The following is a 14,389-nucleotide window of genomic DNA, read 5'->3' on the forward strand; positions in this document are numbered from 1 at the left end:
AATTCTTTGGTGAATAGAAAATTTAAAAAGAACAACATGTTTTAAAGGAATTTCAAAAACATTTCTGTGTTTTCTGTCACTTTTGATTAATTGAATGTGTCTTTGTTAAAGTATTCATTTCTTACAAAAAGATTATACTGACCTCAATCTTTTGAACTTGTCTAAGAATTATAAGGATTATAATGACTTATACTGTCTTTTTACGCGTTGCGTTGCATCGTGCCGCGTAAATAGTTGTGTCCTCTTTTGGAAGACCAAACAAAGTAGTTTCGCTTTCACAACGAGAAACACAGCGCCTTCACGACATGGCGACAGCAACAAAAATACTACAGCGAGAATAAAAGTTACGCCTTCTTTCTTTGCGTGAACATTTGGGCGGCGTTATGCATAACGGATGATAAACGGACGAACATTTGGGCGGCGTTATGCAAATCTTCCCACATAGTGACGTAGATATGTGGGGGTGTGTTAGAACGAGCCGTTTTAGGTAGGCGTGGCTGACTCTTAACTTTTATAAAGAATATCTCTTTGGATTTGAGACTTTAGTCTTTGCAACTTTACAGATCTTCTTTATGCACCAAGAGCTTGTAACACTCCAAAGAGAAAGGAAAACATTTAAATCTCATCATATGACCCCTTTAAGCACAACTTTTCTTTCCTTTTTTTTCATTTTCTTATTCTCTTCTTTAAACCGCTCTTCTTCCCTTCTCAGGAGTCTCCGGGCACAGATTCCCATTCTGAGTGCCGGGCGTACAGCGCCTCTCTGATGCTTCCGGTCTTGCAGTCGCCCATCAGTACAGTTCTGGACGGTCAGAATGTGGGTCGAGGACACGGTCCGGTGGAAAATGGCTCAGACGACTGCATGCGCTCTCTGGAGATCAGCACGGTCTCTGTTGACGTCTGGCACATTCTGGAGTTCGACTACAGCCGACTGCCCAAGCAGAGCATCGGCCAGTTTCACGAGGGAGATGCTTACGTAGTGAAATGGAAGTACATGGTGAGCGCAGCAGGTTAGTAACGGCACCGGGACAAATGAACTTGCCTGTCCATGGACATTGTGTAGTAAAATATGATTAAACATCAGAGAGTTTATCAGAATAATTTTAATACAGTTTGCTCTTGGTTAGAAGACTGTTAGGACTGACATTATGCAGTAAGCAGGAAAATTCTATTGTAGAAGTATAGAATGCACCCTCTTTTCATATGCTGGTATAAAACTGTCAGTGCTCTCCTCTAAGAGTGTTATTGGATGTGTGTGTCCATGTGCAGTGGGCAGCAGGCAGAAGCTGGATCCGGTGCGCAGTGCAGGTCCCGGCAGGGAGAAGTGCTGCTATTTCTTCTGGCAGGGCAGAAACTCGACGGTCAGTGAGAAAGGAACATCTGCGCTCATGACTGTTGAACTGGATGAAGAGAGAGGAGCACAGGTAGGATGAGATACTGCTCTAAACGCACTTGACTGATTTCTGCTTCTCTCATTCGCTCACTCAATGCTTCTGTGACTCGTATTCAGATGCAGGTCCAGCAGGGGAAGGAGCCGCCCTGTTTCCTGCAGTGTTTCAACGGAGGGATGATTGTGCATTCTGGGAAGAGAGAAGAAGAAGAGGAGAACATTCAGAGTAAGAGGATCGCATATTTGCAATGCCCCTGTTCAGTCCAAATTTTGGGTTTGTTAGGAACAGTGATGGTTTGTAAGTGATGTATGTAATCTGAATTATGTAATTAGATTCCAAAATTAAGTACTTGTTATTAGATTATACTACTTTCTTAAATAGTCATAAGACTACAGTTAAGTTTTTATTGATTAAATGATTGCATATTATTATATGCTGTATCCCACAATGCATGTAACCTTTCATTGCCTTAGGTCACAGGGGTCCCAGAAGCAATTTTTATCTCTTTTATGATCATACATTAAGATGTTCTTACAAAATATTGAATAAAAAAAATTCAAAAACAGCTGTTTTTAATACATAATTTGTGTGTAATGAGCGCATGTGAGAACAGTATAGTAACATATTATAGTTTGAAGCATTTAGTCATGCAAATAGCTTCAAGTACATTTATTCAATTAGTGTACTGTGCAAGAAGCTGTATGTCAGTGTATTAATATTTGGCTGTTTGTCCCCCTGTAATCTGTGTTTCAGATGACTGGCGTCTGTACTGTGTGCGAAGTGAGGTGTCTGTAGAGGGCCATCTGCTGGAAGTGGCATGTCACTGCAGTAGTCTGCGATCACGCACATCAATGGTCCTTCTGAACATCAACAAAGCCCTGATCTACCTGTGGCACGGCTGCAAAATGCAAACGCACACACGGCATGTCGCTCGAACTGCCGCAGAGAAGATAAAAGAACAGTGAGTCATTCATGCATTTAAGGATAACTTGGTTTCCTTGTAATTTACTTCTACACATTTATACTTTAGTATACTGAGTTCAGAGCATACGCTAGCATTCAAAAGCTTGGGGGTCAGAAAGATTAAAAAAAAACATTTTACATTGTGTAAAAAAAATGTTATGATTGAAATCTGACTCGTATATGTGTTTCCTAGACGGCCACTGGAGGCGGGACTTCACAGTAGCTGCAATGTGACCATTCATGAATGTGAGGAAGGTGGCGAGCCAGTGGAATTCTGGGAAGCGTTAGGCAGGAAGGACCGCAAGGCCTACGACTGCATGCTTCAAGGTACAACACACTGGAGGAGAGTGGGACTGCATGATTTTGGAAGTTTGTTGATGATCTTTCAGACAATAATGCATCTCTAACATACATAGGAAAAAAAAAATCTGCAACATAATAAAAAAGAATCGTAAATCATAATTATGACATTATAAAAAATTTCATAATAATTATGACAAGTAGAAAAATGAAAATTAGCAATCAAAATTTAAGTCAAAATTAACGTTTTTGTTTTAGTATGACAAACATGACTTGTCATCATTTTGACCATTTCTCAGAATTTTTGGCATAATTTTGACTTTGTTTTCAACATTTTATCTCACAATTCTGACTGATTATGAAATTATGATTTACTAAAGCATAATTTTTTTCTTAAGTGGTGGAAATGGGCTCACATATGTTCACAAGCCATACTACAAATTAATATAACCAAGAATTCATAAACTTATCAGTTAGACGCAAACAAGTCTTTTTTTTTTTCTCTGCTTCATCTAACTTTTTTCTGTTTTTATTTCAATATTTCTCACTTTTTTCAGACCCTGGCAAGTTTAACTTCACCCCGCGTCTGTTCCAGCTCAGTAGTTCTTCGGGTGAGTTTGTGGCGCTGGAATTTTTCAACCCATCCAGAGCCGCAGACTTTGATTGCTCCCTGCCGTTCCTGCAGGAGGATCTGTACTCTGCCCCTCAGCCAGGTAAAAAGAAATGACACACATGAACTCTTTCTCTCAGGCTGGAAACAATGAATCATAAATAATGATGCATGCTTTTCTCCCCCTCTGTCTGTTTCTAGCTCTGTTCCTAGTAGATAACTATCATGAAGTTTACCTGTGGCAGGGCTGGTGGCCGCAGGATACTGAGAGTACTGGTTCTGCCCGCATCCGCTGGGACGCAGACAGGAAGTGCGCTATGGAAACAGTGTTGCAGTACTGCAGAGGTGATTGACAGCCTTATTGGCCTATCATCTTTTAGTTCTGTCAGCAAACCGGAAATGTGCATCTGAACCAGCAGCTTGTAATGTTGTATGCTGCTTCACATACAGTTTCAAGTCCACATATGCTGTGAATACAGATAACTGACCCCTCTCTTTGTCTAGCAGAAAAGAACGAGAAGAAGCCTCAGAAGTCATACTTGATCCATGCTGGATTAGAGCCTCTGACCTTCACAAACATGTTCCCCAGCTGGGAGCACAGAGAGGACATTGCTGAAATCACAGAGAGGGTAAGATGCTGAACATGTGTTGCATTTCTGTCCTTGATTACAACGAAATTTGAAAATCAGAAAGCAAATTTTTGGTTTAGGCAACACATAAATCATTGACTGAAACGGTGACGTTAAATTAGTGTGTTTAAAGGGATAGTTCACCCAAAAACTTTAAACTTCAGCATTTACTCACCCTCAAGTTGTTCCAAAACAAAATATTCGTTATACAAATTTCAAAGGTTTTACTCTTTGTAAAATTTTAAGTGTGTATGTGCAGGAGGCAGAGGTGTGTAACCAGATCATTCTGGTGGAGGATGTTCTGGCTCGACTGTGTCAGAGTATTTATCCTCTAGCAACACTGCAAGCCCGTCCCCTTCCCCACGGCGTCGACCCGCTGAGACTCGAGATGTACCTGGCCGACGAGGACTTTGAGGTAACGGCATACACTTCTATGAGAGAGATCACCTGTGCATCTTGGGATTGGTGTAAAAATAGAAAACCGATGCAAAAATAATCTGAATAATATATATACTTTTTTTTTTATTGTTTATAAGACAGGAACAATATATAACAACATTAGTGTACAGTATACAGACTTAAGAAATATAACTAGCAAACAATCTATAATTAAAAAAAAAAAGGTAATAAAGTAACAAAAACTCAATCTAGAATTCAAAACTTATGAGAAATTTAGATTTATGTGGAAAAACAAAATAACCAATTATGTACCCCCCCCCCCCCCAAAAAAAGATTGATTCTGTTTAGCCAGTTTTTACTACTGTATATTAAATTGTTTCAGTTCTTTTTTTTATCTTTTAAATTAAATTGCCAAATAGAATTGGTTAAGCAGGTTGCTCATCCTATTAATGATTTCTTAAAGTATGACATGACTAGATACTAAGAATGGAATGTTTTGCCGTTTTAGGCGGGGTTGTAGGGAATTCTGAGTGGGTAAGTATCTCTGATATGGACTGAAGTCACTGGGAGAGATACAGTATGTTTCTGTGGCACTGTTTCCTAACAGCCTCACTTTTATGCTTAATTTTTCTTCCTGTTTCTTGCACACTTTGGACTTCTCTTGTCCAGCTGAATCTTTGAGAACTTTTTGATCAAATCACACAAGCACACATGCATGCACAGAGCACACACACAGTGTGAACAGATTTTATCCAAGATTTGCAAGATGTTTTTCCAGCAATATAATTTCTGAGAATAATATACTGAGAGCACAGTGTCTTAACTAGGCGTGACATGATAAACATATAATAAATCATATCTCTTCCACATTACTGTCACACAGATAGCTATTTGCTGTGACAAAGCTACCAAAGGTCACTCATTTTCAGTGAGATTTGGCCATTTAAGGAGATGGAGACCCCTGGACCAATGCACATTAAACCGCCAACTCTGATAAAGTCTATATATTTGTGTTTTTTTCCAGTCCAGCAAGACTGCATATTTGTCTGGTCTTAATTTAGACGATCACGGTCTATGTGCATGTAAATTCAACAATCGTCGGCAAACCAGTGGTCCTGCCCCAAATTCAGACCATTGGTTGAATAGATTATTCAATCCATGATTGGCTTGCTTAAAGTCGTCTCTGCACATTAAACTGTAGTACGATTTTTAATACAATGTACATCCTTTCCAATCTAGATTTCTGCACAAGCATCAATGGCATGCTGAGTAGCCCCGCCACAGTCAATTCTGATTGGTCCAAAGTCTCTCTCCTGTTATCTGTACAGTATATGTCAGTTTTTTGCTATTTGACTGTGGTTTAAACACAATGTGCCTAGCTAAGACACAGTGTAACGGTAACCATTTTCTCACTTTTCTGCAAATTTAAGATGGTTTGTGCGAATATACAGTACACTGCCATTCAAAAGATTGGGTTCAGTAAGGTTTATTTATTTTTAAAGAAATTAATGCTTTTATTCAGCAAGGATCCATTCAATTTACCAAAAGTGGCAAAGCAAAGACATTTACAAAATATGTCTGTTTCAAATAAATGCTGTTCTTTTGACCTTTTTCTATTCATCACTAAAGACTGGAGTAATGATGCTAAAAATTCAGCTTTGTATCACAGGAATAAATTACCTTTTAATATATTTATTTAACATAGAAAACAGATATTTTCGATTGTAATAATATCTTATAATATTACTGCTTTTTGTGTTTTTGGTCAAATGAGTGCACCCTTGGTGAGCACAACAAACTTTTTTTCTTTTTTTTTTTTTAAATCTTACCAACCCCAACATTTTGAACCTTAGTGTATGTGTATTTATGTGCCTATGTGTTTCTCTCTTTTCACTCGTTACAATATTTTCTGTGTTCTCAGCGAGTGTTAGACATGAAGAGAGAAGAGTTTGACGCTCTGCCTGGATGGAAGCAAGTGAACCTAAAAAAAGCCAAAGGACTCTTTTAGAAACCTGACTAAAGTTGTCACGGTGACAGAATTATCACTGTCCATTTCCTTAATGGCCACCGGTTCTGCGCTCACCTCAGCATTTAGACCTCTTTTGGTTAAGGGAGGTGGTTGTGCACTGAGAACAGTGTAAACGGTCAGGTCAAAGGTCACTTTAGGATCTACAGTTTTACCTGCTGTGGCGTCCACTTTTGATGTATTTCTGAAGTCTGTGGAGGTGATGTCTGTGTTTGTCTCCTCACCACATTCATGTACGACGATTTGCTGTTGGTGAGCAGTGCGTTTGTTCATGTAACATCTAAAACAAGTATGTTTAGTACATGAAATCAATACACATCTTCCCATTCGGTACGATCTGCGATGGGTTTTTGTTGCAATGTGTGTTTATGTTTGATAAGTCTGCTGAATAATTGGAAATTGTATAAACTTTGTAGCAAACAATGAAGCAGCTGAAAATCCTGTGATCGCTCTAAATGTTGTCATATGTCTTAGAATATTCTTTTTTGATCCAAGAGGAGTTTACATGCTGCGTCTGTAATTTTTTGTGTGTGTGGTATTCTCGTGTGAATGGCTGTTGGTTGTTGTGCCGGTCTCTCTGTCTTGAGGTGTGAGGGACATCATGTTTGTTTGTATTCGGACAGCATGGAATAATGGACGAGAGTAAGAAAAGATATTAATTTAAATGTACAGTATAGTGCCTTGCTTTTGTGTACAGTTTCTATACCAAACACACACTAGTCTGCATTTCAGAGACTTTCTTTTGTGATAAAAGAAATGGTGAATAAAGAAAGCGCATTAAAAATCTTTTTTTGTCGAAGTTCATATATAACTTCTTACTGATTCTAGGGCAACATGGAACAAAACCGGCTACAGTAGTGGAAAAAGTATGTATTTATTAAGGTCAATATTCAATTACACATGTTTTATCATTTTTTAATCGGTGTCAACACGGTCAAAATCTAAAAGGAAATATTTTGAATCTGTTAAAAAAAGATTTGTTTTTAAAATGAACCTCTATGGACATTCTTGCTGGTTATAGGTTTTCTTCTAATGACGTCTATATTTCCATTTTTCTTTCATATATAATGGTGTCATCATTTTGGTAAATTAGATGAAATTAAGCATTTGTGTTAGGCGTCTCCGACTCCGATTAATTTAAATGTGAAAGTATTTTGTCAGTATGAAGTACTGTAGCCTGTTGCGAAATGTGGTTTGTTTTGCTTGTGTGTGTGTGTGTGTGTGTGTGTGTGTGTGTGTGTGTGTGTGAACGCATTCAGTTTCAATATAGACTACAGTTCATGAGATGATAAACCCAGAAAGATGTTGCTCACTCAAGGCGGGTCTCACTTGAAATGAAAAGTTGAAGTATCATCATTTCAGGACAAACGCTCAGGACTACACAGCGATGCTACAGGTAAATGATTCTGAAATTCCTGACTTTGCAATTATACGAATAGTGAAATACTTCTAATAGTAAAATAAAGTGTACTTCGTCTATGAATCTCCATCGCCAAAGACGACGCGAAAAAAGCCTTTATAACGTTTAGAACAGTACACTTTGTTGTAAACTCATTTTAATCGCATTTATTATATATTTTAAATTTACTCAACACGGATAAAAAGCAAAACTAAACCATGAGTTAAAAATGTAGGCCTACTTTAGTTTTTTTTTTCTTTTTTTTTCAATTCTTTTGGTTCATGAAAAGCTTGTCAACCTTAATTCAACATAACTAAGGTCGTAATTTAGGCTTACTCCATGCCGACAAAGGATGTAGTCCTTAATTTTACTAGTTGTTCACGTGTTAATATTACTGTTACTAATGTAAAATAATAATTAACAGTAACGCGTTCAAGAAGTTTTCAGACCCTTTCTGCCATTGTTTATAAGCTACTGCACATCGGTTTTACCGATGTGACAGCTTTTGAAACTATGGTTACCATGGTAACTACTTGTGAAGGAGGTACTTAATGAACAAATGATTGTAGCTAATTGGTCACCCTGTTGAAAAAACCAGCATATGCTGGTTAGGTATGTATTGAAGGACCAGCAAAAGGACCAGCTTAAACCAGCAAAGGACCAGCTTAAACCAGCAAAGGGACCAGTTTAAACCAGCAAAGGGACCAGTTTAAACCAGCAAAGGGACCAGTTTAAACCAGCAAAAGGACCAGTTTAAACCAGCAAAGGACCAGTTTAAACCAGCATCCCAGCGTCAAAACATACCAAACCGGCATATGCTGCTTTTTTCAACAGGGTCAAGTATTTGACACGTACTCATTACTAAATAGTAAAATCTGCTAAATGAGACCTGCTGCTAAAGTAGTGAAACAAAATAATTATTATTTGTTTTCATAATTGACACTTAGCCTAAATGATATCTGTATTTGTCATTACAGTTTCATTTCATTTTCAGATAACAGGAGTGCACCGATTTACTGAAGACAGCAGATGGATATGTTTAAATCTGGTAATTTACAGTCGCATGAAACAGGCCAGTCAGATTAGGGCCGTATATAAATTTTCCTATTGGCCCAGTATAAATATTTCTATAAACTGTGGTTTAAAAATAACATTAGTGACCTGTCTTTCCTTTTCTTTCCCACAGAAGACAAAAGAGGATCTGTGGGGCCTCAAAGTGCTGATGTCTCTCAAATCAGTATCACTGCCCAGAATAGAAGCCATATTTCAGCACCTGTGATATTAAATTCAAGAGTCACTAGAAATATTAACATTGCTAATAATTACTTCACAGGTGTGTGTGTGTGTGTGTGTGTGTGTGTGTGTGTGTGTGTGTGTGTGTGTGTAAGCATCCCTCTATGTTGGTGGAAGTAGCACAGCAAAACACAACTGTAATGCAACTAATATATTATTATACATATTGTAATATTTTGTTTTAACTTTATTGTTTCTGCTATAGGACCTGGAGCTGAAGTCACAGGTTTGTGAATATGTACTTTAATTTACACTACCATTTAAAGTTTTGCTCATATTTGAGATAATGTGGAATGATTTTCGAAGAAAGGAGTGAATGTTTCCGAAAGTTCTTTGAGGACAAAGTTTTCAAGTCAAGTGTATGAGCAGGTGAAGATACACAAAATGCTCTACAACGCTTGCTTCATCCCTGTCATCTGCTGGATTATCTGCACAATTTTCAAGAGAAAAGGACAGGACGGAGTTGTAACAGGTGAGTTGACGACAACCACATCCATATTTGTTGATTTTGTTTTCACACTCCTAAAGCATCACAGTAGTTTGAATCAGCATTAAGAGCTTGACCTCCTCAAGAACCTGGGTCAGATAGCGGAGTGTGGAACGCCGAAACATCAAGTGCTGTTTTCTAGAAACGATCTTCCAAAGGCAATCTCAGATTTACCAAACATTCCCTTCCTATGCACGTTTCGCCAACAAGAGAGAACTTATCTGAAGGAGATGTTTGGGTTCTTGCACCTCAGCTTTCAGGAGCTCTTCACTGCTCTCTTCTACATGTTAACAGACAAGACAGAGGCGAAAATAAAAGTCAAGGAGCTACTGGAATCAGCAGGCAATGAGCATCTCTTACCTGTCATCCAATTCCTTTTTGGTCTCGAACAAGAAAGTGAGCCGTTTAATCCCAGGAGAACATCCAAAGTTGACAACAACCATGTGCTCAGCTGGAGAAATGGATTAGCAAGGTTATAGAGAAAAACATAATGGATGCATTCTACATGAGTGATTTCGTTCTTCATTGTCTGTATGAACTTCATGATAGGGACACACTGAAAAACGTCATGAAGCTTTGGGATCGCTCGGGTGTTAGCATACACTGGTCTTTGAAAGGGGTCGACTGTCAGGTTGTGATGTACTGCCTCCAGTATTCATCACGCATTATCAGTATGGAAGTTAAATGCAATGCAAAAGATCTAAAGATGCTACATCCTGCGCTTTGTAGGTGAACAATTTTATGGTAAGTGTTCTTCAAGCATGCTCTTAGAAACATGAATATGGCGGTACTATTCATATCCCATTGGATTTGCTTGGTATTCCAAAGAATACCTTCACAGTAGTGTCCCAAAAATATTGTTACTATCATATCATCTTCTAAAAACCTTGCCATGTATTCTCATTATTGTTCTCTTTATTATATCAGATGTTTGGTTTGCAACATGTGTTTTTTGTTGTTGTTTTTTTTTATGCTGATGTTGACCTCCTGACATCAGTCCTGGGGAGAAGGAGGAACGTGGGCTATTTGACGTAATGTGTGAATGTGGATGCACTGCTGTCTTTCCTAAATTGTGTTCCTGGTTTAACTGAGGTGGACATACATTCCGAGTATCTCACAGATATTTGGACTTCCAGGATTCTGTCCTACCTTCAAATCAATCCAAAGATTTCTCACATAAAGTAAGTGGAAAATAGTGTTTACTGTATCTCTCAATTTAGAGCTGATTTACATTTTGATTTCTTTGGCGTGTAAATTTACTTATTAATTTAAGTTCAGTAATTCAGACTGATTTGTTTTTTTTAACACATTCTTGATCTTTTAGGTTTCATGTAAGCAATCTCATGATTAGTAATGAGGAAAGGGTCTGTTCAACATTTTCAGTCTCTAGAAAGCCATTTGAAGCGCAAGTCATCCTTTCTTTTTGTTTGACTTGATCAACGTTTAACCATTTAACTTGATTAACTGTTGGTAAAATCTATTGCAGGTACAAGACATCAGTGAAAGGAAAAATCCCTCATTGAGTCTTGCAATGGACAGATGGGCTTATGATATTGCGTAAAAATTCATGCATGACATGTTCTTTTAACTTAACCACTTTAACCATTTTATGAAGTTTATTTTAAATTCAGGACAAAGCTCATAACCATTTCAAGGCCTACTGTGTGCACATTTACTGTATGAAAATGAATGTCTTCCAGGATTCTGTCCTACCTTCAAATCAATCCAAAGATTTCTCACATAAAGTAAGTGGAAAATAGTGTTTACTGTATCTCTCAATTTAGAGCTGATTTACATTTTGATTTCTTTGGCGTGTAAATTTACTTATTAATTTAAGTTCAGTAATTCAGACTGATTTGTTTTTTTTAACACATTCTTGATCTTTTAGGTTTCATGTAAGCAATCTCATGATTAGTAATGAGGAAAGGGTCTGTTCAACATTTTCAGTCTCTAGAAAGCCATTTGAAGCGTAAGTCATCCTTTCTTTTTGTTTGACTTGATCAACGTTTAACCATTTAACTTGATTAACTGTTGGTAAAATCTATTGCAGGTACAAGACATCAGTGAAAGGAAAAATCCCTCATTGAGTCTTGCAATGGACAGATGGGCTTATGATATTGCGTAAAAATTCATGCATGACATGTTCTTTTAACTTAACCACTTTAACCATTTTATGAAGTTTATTTTAAATTCAGGACAAAGCTCATAACCATTTCAAGGCCTACTGTGTGCACATTTACTGTATGAAAATGAATGTTTTTTTTTTCAGATCTAGTAGCAATGGAGAGTTGGTACATTCCCATCGACTGGACAAACCAGCACTGGTGAAGCTCAACCTCAGTTCCCTCCTTTTGAAGGATCTAGTGCCAGTTGGGAGGTTCTTTTCAAAAGACTTTACCAACTCATTCAGTTGACAGAACAGTGAGTTTGTGCTTATGGATGTATTATGAAAACTTAATTAAACTGACTTCAGTTATAGATATGTTTTAAAGTTAAAACTTTAAAATTCAGGATTTATAAGAACATGAAGTCATAATAATTTTCAATAGGTATGCTTCATTACAAGGTGATGAATATAAAAAAAGTTCAGTGGCCAGGGGAGAGTCTAATGATAATGGAATGCATTGATTTTTTTTTTTTTCATTAGATGCCCAGAGTTGAATGAGCATGTGGATTCTCTGCTGCTATACCTTCACTCTCTTCCTGGTCTAAAGGAAGTAAAAGTTTGGCTAAGCAGCCTTAATGAGAGCTGGGCGGCTCATCTGTTCACCCTCTTCTTGTCTTGTTCCAGTTTACTTCATTTGCCGTAAGAATAACCTAATGCATACAAAACATTCAAAGTACCATGATGCAAATACCTTTTTATATTAATAAACATTCAGTACCATGATCAAAGTATCTTGTTATCATATGATACTATGGTACTGCCACAAGAAAATTTGTAAGAAAATTGTTGTTGTATTTCTTTCTGCACTAAAAACTAAACACTATGATTTCTCTTTTGGTAGGTTGAATACCAATGTGTCTGTCATTAGTGATGACATTTAACATTACATTGACATTTAAGGCTGGAATACATTACACAAGTTTGTACATATTTTTGCTCCAATTTGCAATCTGGATTCAATGGTACATTGAAAAAAAAATTGGTGTAGACAATTTTCACTTAGTTACAAAGAAATGGCAATTTACACATTGAATTAAACGTGACATTTTGAAGTAGTATTTGCGTGTAAAACATACTCCAGTAATCTTGTTTTATTTACTTTGAAAAAATATTTACACACATCTCCTTGTAATGAGGCATGTTTCTGCGTGATTTTTATTTTTTGGAAAGTCTGGTAGTAAGTGTATGGTGCCTAGTGTTTTAAAATCTGTTACGGTTTTAAAAGTTGTGTATTCCAGCATTTAACAGTTGTATGTACTTCTTGGAATGCTTTATAAGGTTGTGATATTGCCTTAGAGTATTACAGCAGTTGCTTTTTTTTCCAGTATCTATCACTCGATTTCCAACAAGTCTGGACATTCTGAGAAAGTTTAATGCTTAAACTCTTTTTCATGCTTTTAATGCTTTTAGTAGCGGTTGTCCTCTGTTGTTTCGCAGGCTATCTGTCGGCTGTAACCATCTGAATTATATAGATGGCTGCTGTGATATCAACCCTTTTGAACCTCCAGTGCACAAAGTGCTTCCATGTGTCAGCATCACTTTGACAGATGACTCTGAGAATGCAAATGCTGACTGGAGGAAATTCTTTCAGTCCTATAACCAGCTAAAAGACTTGACTGGGTGGTAGATAAATGCTTTGATACCAGAGAGAGAGTGTTTGTATGTGTCTGTTTGTGAAATTGTGTGTGTGTGTGTGTGTGTGTGTGTGTGTGTGTGTGTGTGTGTGTGTGTGTGTGTGTTTAAGTTCTCCAAGGTATGACGACAAGAATGTGTGTGATCTGCTCTCTGTCCTGCACTCGGCCTCTGGTCTGAAGGAACTGGATCTTATCTTCAGATTCATGACTGTGGATGGAGCGTCCAGAGTCCTGGACCTCATTCAGATGAACCCCAGCCTGACTGCATTAAAGTGAGAATTCACTTCACTCCTGTTTACACATACAGTAGACATAGCTGGTTGTTTCAGTCTCTCAGAACAAACACAGTTGACATTGTGATAGTGTCATTTGCACATTGAACCCTGAATTTCATGATGACAAAAGCTTACCTTATTATTTTTGTGGCTTAGTTTTTTGGCACATGAGTGGCCTGAGACAAGTAGGGCGAACTTCAAGAAGGACGGCAGGAATGAATTCTTCAGGTAAGGCATTAGTGATTCCTGTATTCTAAATGACCTGCATCCACGAAGGCATGTGCCACTAACTAAAGCTTTACTAAAGAGCACATTTAAATGAGAGAGAGAGAGCTGAAGAACTAACTCCATCCCATTACTCTTCATCCAGCGCCCCCTAGTGATGCTATCAAACAATAACATTATTAGTCTGTAGCAAAATACACCACAATAATAAAACTTTTAATTATTAACAAGCATGTTGAATGGATTTGTAGTTTCTTGAGAATTCAAATATGAATATATAATATAATATATGAATTAAAGGTTTCATGACATTTCCAGCCATTTCATCTACAGTAGTCAACATTTGAAGTGGATAAAAAAAAGTTAATCAAAGTTGTCCTAAGACAAGAAAGCGTTTTAGGACAATTTTGATGAAAGATTTTGATCCACTTCAAATGTGTACTACTATATTATGAACTAGATCTGTTAAGCTTTATATCTTACAATGAAGTTTAGACACAGATTTCACCATGCTTTTATTAACTGTTAAATGTAGCTATCTCTGTGGTTGTTTTTCAGTATCCATAGAAGGTTTGAGAGTGAAGACAGTGA

General features: G+C 37.4%; 1 protein-coding gene across 1 annotated transcript in view; it reads left to right on the forward strand.

Annotated features, from left to right (window-relative positions):
• Positions 1-7,090, forward strand: part of LOC107600260 (supervillin-like) — a 38,492-nt gene extending 31,402 nt beyond the window's left edge. Inside the window, exons 27-36 of the mRNA XM_016292104.1 lie at positions 713-1,010; positions 1,270-1,424; positions 1,511-1,616; positions 2,145-2,352; positions 2,548-2,681; positions 3,212-3,367; positions 3,466-3,609; positions 3,772-3,893; positions 4,153-4,308; positions 6,214-7,090. Of these exons, the coding sequence (XP_016147590.1) occupies positions 713-1,010; positions 1,270-1,424; positions 1,511-1,616; positions 2,145-2,352; positions 2,548-2,681; positions 3,212-3,367; positions 3,466-3,609; positions 3,772-3,893; positions 4,153-4,308; positions 6,214-6,300 (1,566 nt within the window). The 3' untranslated portion in view covers positions 6,301-7,090. The remainder of the gene's footprint in view (positions 1-712; positions 1,011-1,269; positions 1,425-1,510; positions 1,617-2,144; positions 2,353-2,547; positions 2,682-3,211; positions 3,368-3,465; positions 3,610-3,771; positions 3,894-4,152; positions 4,309-6,213) is intronic.
• The last annotated feature ends 7,299 nt before the right edge of the window (positions 7,091-14,389 follow it).

Source organism: Sinocyclocheilus grahami, unplaced genomic scaffold (assembly GCF_001515645.1).
Source record: "Sinocyclocheilus grahami isolate Dianchi unplaced genomic scaffold, SAMN03320097.WGS_v1.1 scaffold280.1, whole genome shotgun sequence".
NCBI lineage: Eukaryota > Metazoa > Chordata > Actinopteri > Cypriniformes > Cyprinidae > Sinocyclocheilus > Sinocyclocheilus grahami.